Raw genomic sequence first — 9,721 nt, forward strand, 5'->3', positions numbered from 1 at the left:
GTAAGTCCTCAAAATGTTAACAATAATCATAACCATTCATATTTCTGTCACAGTGCGAACACCATATTTTTATGCATATTATATTATTTGATCTTTTTGTATAGTCTTGTCAAAATGAAGAACAATTGCTTATGCTGTTTTCCTAATGAGGAACACAAGGCTTACTGGTACAGAGGTGGAGGTAATGGAGCCAAGCAGAGAAAGGCCCAGGCTTTGTGGAACTTGATGCTTGTATAATTATGGATATCTTGTTTTAGAAAAATAATGCAGAACTACTAACACAAAATTAGGCACGTAAGTGAATATTTATTTGAAATGAAAAAGGAATTGCAACAAGTTACAAACTTACAAAAGCTTATGAACACATTAAATATCATGAATCCCAGAAAAATAACACACTTTATTATTATTATTTTAAATACCTTCATAATACCTTTTAATATTTTGTGGCTAATTATTTTGATTGTTTCTTCTTATGACTATAATTTTATATCATTTCTATAGAGAGAACAGAAGGATAATTCAGTCTTTGCTCTAGCATGATTGATCAAAAATTTAAAGTTATGATTGGTAGTTTAGGAAAGATTATTTCCATTTCCATAACTTATCAGTAATGCCACATCTGTCATGTCCTCTGCAGTTTCTGGCTCAGGTGGTGCTACATGCCTGGGGCAAGACCTTGGAGAGTTCTAGCCCTTTGATTTTGATTTCATGGCACCTTATTGCAGCCTCTTAATCACTGATCCATCTTTATCAGGTCCTCACCACCCCCACTGTGTCTGTCCTGGGTTCATGATATGGCCATGAAGCCTTGAAGGCTGGCCCCAAGGAGGTTGCTGTGCAGTGTCTGGTTGATATTTCTCCCTGAGGTTAAATTTGGGATCAATTAGCCTGATGAGTGCAACCAAGGGCAGGTAATCAGTGAGGGTTGTCCAGATGTTGATGTGGTAGGTCCTTAAGACCACCACCAGGGCACAGACAGCATCCCTGGACTGGAACAATGCTGCTTATCTCTATGCCAAAGTGGGGTTCCTGCTTCCTCTCCTCATCCCAGGAGGAAAGTGTGCTGAGCTTTAGAAGGGGCTCTTGCAAGTGTTGACCTAAAGTTTAAGCTTCAAGAGTTTTATGGTAGATTAGCCTTTATTGCCAAGCTAAAAAATGATTTGCAAGTTAGATATTGGGCCTCCAATTTCTTGCTTCTCAATACCTTCCTAAAGGTGGACCAAGAAAAACCTTTGTAGAGGCCTGTGGGGAAGGAAACATAATTAGTCCACTTGTTCTTCTGGATTCTTTAAACATCCACGGGTGACATCATGTTGGGTCTCTAGAGAATTACTGTCATTGAATTGTCTCTTGTCAGGTTACGCTTTGGAACTCCTTAAATAGATAGCCCCCAAAAACTTTTCCTGGAGTCTAACATGAGGCTGTCATAGAGGGTGCCCTCTGTCATGATGACCTTTAATTAGCCATCATTTTTTAGCCATCAGCTTTGTGTAGCTTAAAGCAATGCTTTCCATTAGAACTTTCTGTGTTCTATGTTTATAATGTGCAATATGGTAGCTACTAACCACATGTGGTTACTCAACACTTGAAATGGAAAGTAAGGCTAAGGAACTGATTGAATATTTTATTTTATTGTAATTCATATGAATTAACATTTAAATAGCCTCTTGTTACCAGTGCCTACAGTATTGGATAGATCAAACTCAGATTATTGAAACAGTGATAGCCAACCTGTATGTAAGAGACTTTCCTCGCTCAGGTCAATTTGAACCACATATGGTCAGTTTCTGGTAGTAAAAGAGTCTATAGATTTTTCTGAACAGTATTTCCTGCCCTGGACGAGGGGTCACTAGGGAGTGAGTCAGATTAGAATGGTGTCATTGAAGAGAAGAGCAAGATACTGACATGATAAATTTATCTTGGGAAAAGTTCATTTAGAGGGGCTGCAATTGGAAGAAAAGTAGAATTGTGGGACTAGGTGACCACACATTTCCAGGTTGGTAACATTCATAGGGGATTTGCAGAGGGAAGCAAAGTCTTCCATAGTCACTCACTGGAAATTTAGTAGAGGAATTCAGATCTCTGTTAAATTAGCCTATCTTTCATCATGAGATTTAATCACATTATCTCGATGCAGTACTTTTTACCTTGTTCTCTCTTGAGAAGATGTTTTGAAGATCAGTGAATACTGCATTAACTTAAAACAAGTGCAATGTTCACTGATCACTGACTCAGGGAAATTAAAAAGCAACCAACCAAACAACTGGAGTTTAAGGTAGAAAGTACACTGTGATCCCTTTATAAAACAGGAATTTTGGATAAAGGAAGGATTGACAAGATGTGGATAATAATACGTTCTTCTTATACTCTCTGCCAGCAATCTTGTATGTGCTTTGCATGTGTCCTTTTATTTCATCTTGATGACACAGCTAAGGGTTAGATATTTTCCATCTGCATTTTACAGATGGACACATTGGGGTTCCGAGGACTTAGGAGATGCCCAGCATCACCAGGTCAGCAGGCCAGAGCTGGACTGTGTCCCAGAGTAGCTAGGACCCTTAACCATAATACAGAGATATTACCCCATGTGAATGGATACCATCGGGCTTTCTTTTTCTGTTTTTTAGCATATTGTAAGTTTTCATAACTAAATATAGTTTTAAGAAAATAGTAGGCAGCTGATATTTGAGGGACTTTGGACTGTTCAGTGAAGATTTTCTTTGTAGGAAAAACTCATCAAATGTTAGAATTGATCTACTTTTTGTCAGCCTCTTCTCATCCCTATTTGAAAAGTCTGAATTGTATCCTTACTATGTGCAAGGCATGGCACTAGGTGCCAGGGTTCCATGGCAAATAAGTCAGACACAGTTTCTGCTTTTATGGGACTCATACTCTAAACAAAGAAAATGCTAACTTGAACAATTATAGAAAGTCTGATAAGGTTATGGTAGGACAAAGATATGGCACTGCAAAAGACAAAGAGAGGGACTAATTCTGTCTGGAGTGAACCGGTGAAGTTTCTATGGAGTGTTTAATTTAATAGGAACTTTGAAGCATGAGTAGGAGCTCATCAGCAGCACGGTGGGCTCACCAGAGCCTGGGCAAGTGCTCATGTGCCTAAACTGCTCCACTGGCCTCCACCTGCTACTATTTATCACGTTCCTTTGTACAGGGTTAATTAAAGGACTAAGATGAAAGACCACCATTCTAATTTGGAACATCTGGAGACATCAGAAGGCCCATTAGAAGACCCTAAACTTCTAATTTTTTCTTTCAAATACTCTGAAACAAAATCCACCAACTTATGAATACTATCATTTTTTTTGGTGGTGGAATTCCACAGGACTCCATTTTGTTCACCATTCTTGAAGCATCAGTAAAATAATAAAGATGATTCCCACTCCCTCTTTTTTTTTTGAGATGGAGTCTCACTCTGTTGCCCAGGCTGGAGTGCAATGGTGCGCTCTTGGCTCACTGCAACCTCCGCCTCCCGGGTTCAAGCAATTCTCCTGCCTCAGCCTCCTGAGTAGCTGGGATTCCAGGTGTGCACCATCATGCCCGACTAATTTTTGTATTTTCAGTAGAGACAGCGTTTCACCATGTTGGTCAGGCTGGTCTCGACCTCCTGACTTCGTGATGCGCCCACCTCAGCTTCCCAAAGTGCTGGGATTACAGGTGTGAGCCAGCGCGTCCGACCCACTCCCTCTTTTTTCAGAGAAAAAACTGGAACCCAGAATGAGTGACCTTGTAAGTGAGTTGCTGGCAGTTTCTACCTTTGCAGAGACCAAGTTCTTCCATCTACATGACCTTGTGTTGTCCTCCCAATACCCCAAGGCATGGATGTTTTCTTCATCTTTCAATGAGGGAGGTGACTATCTCAGAGAGGTACAGTGAGCAGACCAAAGTCTCAGAGCGTGAAGGGCTCAGCTTGAATCCCTGCCCAGGGTGCTGTTAACCTGGAGGCTGGAAGAGCTTGTTCCATGACAAAGCCTCAGATCTGAGTGCCCTGGGTTCCCCCTGGGCCATAACTTGCTTCCTTATGTTGCTCCGTGTTGCAGAATTCATGCTGGACTACACCCTGCCCCCTTCAGGGAGTGCAAAGATAGCCCTTGGAGGGGGATGATGGAGGAGGAGGCAATCAGGTAATGAGAGGCCATTCTGACCTTGTGGGAATGTGGTGCCCCTGGTGAGGGTACAGGAAGAAAGTGAGCATCCCTGGGAATGTCACACGAGGAAGGCCAGACCAAATCCCTGTACTTACAAAATGCGCTAGGAAATATGCCTCAGTTGGTAGGCATGACAACTTCTGAGCCCTTGTGTTTGTATCTGTAGAAGAAAAATATTTTCAAATATTAACTGGTGAAGTTTTATTTTTAGAGATATATTTTTTCTTTCAATTACTTCCACCATTAATATTAAACCATGAATCTCAGTTCTCTTGCTATAGGGAATGCAGAACCTCAAAAAACTCAATGACACCAAAGAGTTATATTTATACTTCTGCATTCCAACGTAGAACATTGAAAGATGTGGAATTCAATTGCAAGGGCTAGTCTCTTCAAAAAGAAGTGGTTGCCTAATCGCCAGCATTCACAGCAATTATGTTGGCAAGTAATGTTTTAAAGCTTACATGGATTGTCTATTTTAACCTCACTATTATTATTCCAGCCTTAAAGATGAGGAAGTTGATGCCCAGAGAGAGGTTAATTAGCTTGTCTAAGGTCACTTATCTAAGAAGTGGTAGAGCCAGGATTTGAGTGCAGGTGTTTGGCTTTGAGACCATGCTTAATCACTCTGCACATTATCTCATATGCTGGGTATTCTGCTCATGGTAGGGAATACAGCAGGGAGTAAGACTGCCAGGCTTCCCTCAAGAGGCTCATTGATTGAATCTTTCACTGTGGGTCTTTTGAAATTTCATTTGGGCCTTGCAAAGCAGGAAAAAACAAGAGTCCTTGTTTTACTCATGAGAAAAAGAAAGTAAAAAAGAGGGAATTGTCTTACTCAAGGTCATAGAAAGACATAGTTGCAAGATGGGATTAGAAACCATATGTCTCATCAGCACCCTATGTTCTTTCTGTGCCCTGGGAGCACACTCCATTTAGCAGACTTGCAGCTAGTATTAATGTCTGGACAATTAACCAAAACTTCCTTTGGGCTGGATCTCCAGAGCCCAAGAACACTGGTGGGCAAAGGATGGTGTCTTGTGAAAGGAGGGCAAGCAAAATTGTAGGACAAATTTTGCTTTGGGATTTTGGTTACACCTGCAGGTAGAGTGTCCCTGGTATAAAGGTGGATTCTGGGTCGGGGGAAGGTCTGTGGATAAAGGGATTTGTGGGTGAGTTCAGAGAGGCAGAGATTCACGGATTTGGTGATGGGATGTGGTGATTGGGAGGGGAGGAGGGCTTTTCTAATCAGGACTTTTATGGAAATTGCCCTTGGTCAAGAGAAGGGGCATGTTGGCAACATGGCCACCAAGAAAAAAGAAAGGAGAGATCCAGCACAGTTGCTGGTAAGAGACTCTTCTGCTGGGCTCCCACAAGCAGCTCTAGGATCAGGCCTGGATATGAGATATCGCTTACCTCTTGCGCTTTTGAAGTGTATCTGATGAACAGACTATCCCACAGAAGGATGAACAGCACTGAAATCCTTTCTGGCAATCTTCCTGCATTGTACACAGTTGAGTACAGTTTTCAGGTACCGATATGCAGGGTGGAGGTTCCAAGATATACTCTGAAACACAGAACAAGTAAGAGAAGGGCCTCACCAACAGGCTGGAGTAATGTTCAGAACTCAGAAAGCCCAGGGAACTGCCAGGAAACCTGCCACCCTCATCTGCCTTGCGTGGTTCCAGGGCGGTGGCATCAGGTTTTGTCCTCAGCTGCTGCCTTCGTCTGAGTTCTGAGCAGGGAAGCAGGGCATGGATATTTTTTGATCAAGAATGGAGTTCGGTAGAACTCTGCACCTATTGGTCATCCACCATCCTTGTAGTTCAGATGCCAAGTCCCCATTGACTATGGTTGGGTCGATATCAAGGGTATTAATGGTGTATGTGGTGAATAAGAAAGAGGTTTGTATGTTCGTTCTGCACTCACTCATTGTGTGTTCTTGAACAAGTTGTAGAGCTTCTTGTTAACAACATAGTTTACCCTGGGGTTAACCTAATGTGGGTTATTTGTGTATAGGAATAATGAGTGAAAGGTAAGTTTTGGTAAAGGATGAAGACCAAGCAGTAAACTGAAGGTACTGGATCAGAGAGTTGGGACCCAATTCACAAGTAAGTTCTGGGAGTGACTTCTTTCATGGTAAGAAGGGTGGGGATTTCAGAATGGGGTTCAAAGATTCAGCTTCTTTTTCTTCCTTTGTGTCTCTCAGTCAGGAGGCCAGAGCACCAGGATGTCCCACTTTCTACTGTTAGAGAAGAATAAGCATCTTTATGTTGACTTCCTATTTCCTCCCTTACCCCCAAGTATTTCAGTTCAAAGCTAAGACCTACCTACCCTGGGAGATTCTTCCCTAAGGTCACAACCCACAGTCTCCTTTCTATTCCTGGACTCTAAGGATGGGCCCCATTAACCCCTTTCCCCAAGCCCTTCCAGGTCCTAATTTTTGTACCTTGTGACTCTCCCTTTCTTTGAGGGCAAAAGTCAAAAGTGGGGCATTCTATTGCCCAGCCGTGGGTCTATTGCTCTGCAAATATTTGCAATTAGAAGGAAATCTATAGGATATTATGATGATTTGAAAGGAATGAATGAAGAAAGAGGTCATAACCATAACTGTAGAAGCAAATGGCACCAGAATTGGGGTAAAAGAAGCTGAGGTCCAAGCTGTTGACAATTTAACAGAGACCAATAACTAGTACTCACCCCTGGCCTCTCAGCTATTCTGTAACTCACTGGGGCACCGCAAGAAATTGGAACTAGTCCACACTTTGAAGAGCTTGGGGCTCAATAGAGCAGTTTAGGGATAGACACCATGATCCAGCGATCTCAGAGAGGTCACCCCTTTCAAGTCTTGACCCCTCTTCTGGGTATCTGGTCCCAACTTCACTCACAGCACTTACCAGTCTATTAGAAAGCCTCTTTATGCCTTTCCTCAAATTCTGACTCTTCATTTAACTCTACCCTGGGCACTCCTATTTTCTTGTAGCTTGCTTAGTCCCTCTTAGTCCTACAAACCTGCATGACTTTTCTGAAACTTCTAAAGCAGGACCTAGCCTCCCCAGACACATGAGCTACCACACATATCCCTCTTCTGAGCCACCAGTATTCTGAAGATGTTTTCCCCATAAAAGAGTGGATGTATGATGAATAACAGTTCTTTTCCCACTTGGTATTGGTTAAGGTCAACATTACTATAGCCAGAGCTCTTTTGAGTTGAGCTGGGCAGTGGTGGCTACTGAGATGGACTCTACACTTTCCCATTGATGCTAATTACTGGTAATTGTGTAGTACCTCTGGAGTTTGAAAATGTGGAATAAAATGCAAAACTTCCTTTCCTTCCTTCCCAAAACATCCTCCAAGGCCAAGGTTATGTAGATTCCAGCTTGAGTTCTACCAACTTTGTTGTCTCTCTGTTTTAATGCTTGAAAAGTGAATCCAAGCAGCCATGGGCAGCAAGACTAAGCTGGATGATGACAGCATTTAATAGTACTGAGCATTTACCATGGTTTAGTAAGAGTGAGCTATGTCTGCATGCATTATCTGTTCTCCTCCAACGATCCCCATATAATTGTATTCATTATAAAGATAAAAACCTAAGACCCAGATACTTTGCCCAAGGTCACTCAGCAACAGAGCAGGGATTCAAACCTAGATCTTGCCAATAATAAAGCTTGGGCCCTTGAACATGATACTGTATTTTTCCAAAAGGTGTGACAGACTGTCAGCTCTCAGATCCTCTCCTGTCCACAAATGTTACTTCCCTCCTTGGGCCCAGACCCAGCACCTACTCAGAACACGCTGCTTGGGACTCCCAGGCACCAGCTGCAGTGCTAGGCAGAACACCACCAGGAACTGGAGAGGCAGCACAGGCTTCATGGTGCCAGTGGGACGGGTGAGTAAGTTCTGGCCAAGGATTGCTGGGTTTGACCAGGCACTGCTGTGAGGAGAAGAGAAGGAAAGAGGGCAAAGTGGAGGCCCAGTGTGACTAGCCTTTCGCCGTGTACTCCAATCAAAACAGGCAGGGCAGAAATCCAAGCACCTCCCAATCACACCCACTCCAGGGTCATGTAGTGTTTTCATATCCTCCTTTATCCCTCTAGTCTTGACCTTGGTATCTCTTTCATCTGTATCTAGATCTTATTCATATCCCTTAACATTTTAAATAATTTTTCCCTGTGGAAATTGTACATGTCTTTGTTATATTTATTCACAAAGGATTGAATTTTTTTTTTTTTTTTTTTTTAGGTGGAGTCTCGCTCTGTCACACAGGCTGAAGTACAATGGTGCGATCTCGGCTCACTGCAGCCTCCTCCTCCTGGGTTCAAGCAATTCCTGAGTTGCTGGGATTACAGGTGTGTACCACCACGTCTGGCTAATTTTTGTATTTTCAGTAGAGACAGGGTTTCACTGGGGTTATTCAGGCTAGTCTTGGACTCCTGACCTCAGGTGATCCGCCTTCCTCAGCCTCTCAAAGTGCTGGGATTACAGGTGTGAGCCACCGTGCCTGGTCTGAGGCTTGAAGTTTTAAAAGGAAATTGTAAATGGTATCATAACTTTTCAATTAATTCCTTTTGTTTACTGCTCATATAGAGAAGTTAACTTTCCAGTTGGCTCAAAAATCTCCACCATAACAGTTATTTGACCTCACTGAAACCAACAAACATTGACTCTTCACTTCCCTATTTCGTAGTCCTTCTCTCTAGGTGATTACTTTTCTTTCTATCAATGTAGGATTCAGAACCTGTCATTTAAATCTTCTTGCTTGAATCTGCCTACAAAAACTGCAGCCCTGAGTGAATCCAACCATCAATTTCATCGAAACTTGAACCTAGGCAGGTAATTGTTGCTGGGGGAAAATAATTGCACCGCGCTACTAAACAGCACAATAGATGCGCCATCACCAAACCAAAAAGGGTCTGGCAGTCTTACTAAGTTTCTTCAGTAAGCCAGAGTTCCCACTCTCTACAAATACTATTTCAAACTTGCTTTCCTCTCTTTAAACCTTGGATCTTTTCTTCTTTCAATGAATCTGTAGCTAGTCAGCTTGCTAAATCCTCCCATTGTTTATTATGGTTTCTTTGTGTGTTCTCTTCGTGTTTATCATATGCAAATAAGAACAGTTATAGTTTTCTTCTTCAAACTTTAAGCCATTTTTAATGCCTCACTGTGCTGGCTAGGCCGTGGAGTATATCATCATATGTAAGTGGTGATAGTGTGTATTTTTGTCTGATACCTGATTTAAAATGAAAACTTCTTGTTTTCCCTTTTAGAACTGTCTCCACTTTAGTTTCTCGTAAGCACCCTCTATCAGGTTTAGAAAGTTTTCTTTCATTCCTAATATAACAAGAAATTTTAAATTAGTTTGTGTCAGATTATATGTATTGCTTTTTTCTATGCATATTAAGATGATAACATTTTTATCTCCTTTAATCTGTTAATGCATTGAACATTCAGATTTTCAAACATGAAGCCATTTCTATGTTAATATAAGGTGATCATTGAATATTATCATTTTTATATTGTTTAGCTCAGTTTGCTATTTTTTTTTTTTTTTT

At 41.7% G+C, this 9,721-nt stretch overlaps 3 protein-coding genes across 5 annotated transcripts in view; 2 read left to right on the forward strand and 1 right to left on the reverse strand.

Annotated features, from left to right (window-relative positions):
- WFDC3 (WAP four-disulfide core domain 3) overlaps positions 1 to 8,459 on the forward strand; it is a 69,717-nt gene extending 61,258 nt beyond the window's left edge. For both annotated transcript variants that reach the window (XM_017877948.1, XM_017877949.1), the window contains 2 exons: positions 7,875 to 8,058; positions 8,412 to 8,459. The gene's annotated coding sequence lies outside the window, so the exon portion shown is untranslated. The remainder of the gene's footprint in view (positions 1 to 7,874; positions 8,059 to 8,411) is intronic.
- On the reverse strand, positions 287 to 8,240 carry WFDC13 (WAP four-disulfide core domain 13). 2 transcript variants are annotated; one of them, XM_017877954.1, is made up of 4 exons: positions 7,955 to 8,240; positions 5,586 to 5,736; positions 4,265 to 4,329; positions 287 to 1,245 (listed from the first exon to the last, which is right to left on the reverse strand). In XM_017877954.1, the coding sequence occupies exons 1-3, from the start codon at positions 8,040 to 8,042 to the stop codon at positions 4,287 to 4,289; spliced, it is 282 nt and encodes a 93-aa protein (XP_017733443.1). In that variant the 5' UTR covers positions 8,043 to 8,240; the 3' UTR covers positions 287 to 1,245; positions 4,265 to 4,286. The 2 variants fall into 2 exon arrangements, with proteins under 2 accessions (XP_017733443.1, XP_017733444.1); XM_017877955.1 differs by lacking the exon at positions 287 to 1,245 and having other exon boundaries at positions 4,157 to 4,329; positions 7,955 to 8,058.
- Positions 8,460 to 8,475: 16 nt separating the features above from the next.
- The window catches only part of WFDC10B (WAP four-disulfide core domain 10B), a 13,051-nt gene continuing 11,805 nt past the window's right edge, over positions 8,476 to 9,721 (forward strand). Inside the window, exons 1-2 of the mRNA XM_017877956.1 lie at positions 8,476 to 8,518; positions 8,898 to 9,002. The gene's annotated coding sequence lies outside the window, so the exon portion shown is untranslated. The remainder of the gene's footprint in view (positions 8,519 to 8,897; positions 9,003 to 9,721) is intronic.

Source organism: Rhinopithecus bieti, unplaced genomic scaffold (genome assembly GCF_001698545.2).
Source record: "Rhinopithecus bieti isolate Rb0 unplaced genomic scaffold, ASM169854v2 scaffold_10347, whole genome shotgun sequence".
Classification (NCBI taxonomy): Eukaryota; Metazoa; Chordata; class Mammalia; order Primates; family Cercopithecidae; genus Rhinopithecus; species Rhinopithecus bieti.

Excerpts from the sequence above, each read along its gene's own strand:
- WFDC13 (XM_017877954.1), bottom strand. The coding sequence starts at position 8,042 with ATGAAGCCTGTGCTGCCTCTCCAGTTCCTGGTGGTGTTCTGCCTAGCA. Across the intron at positions 5,737-7,954 it reads TCCCAAGCAGCGTGTTCTGA|AGTATATCTTGGAACCTCCA; the intron begins GTAGGTGCTGGG and ends TCTGTGTTTCAG. Across the intron at positions 4,330-5,585 it reads ACACTTCAAAAGCGCAAGAG|ATACAAACACAAGGGCTCAG; the intron begins GTAAGCGATATC and ends TTTCTTCTACAG.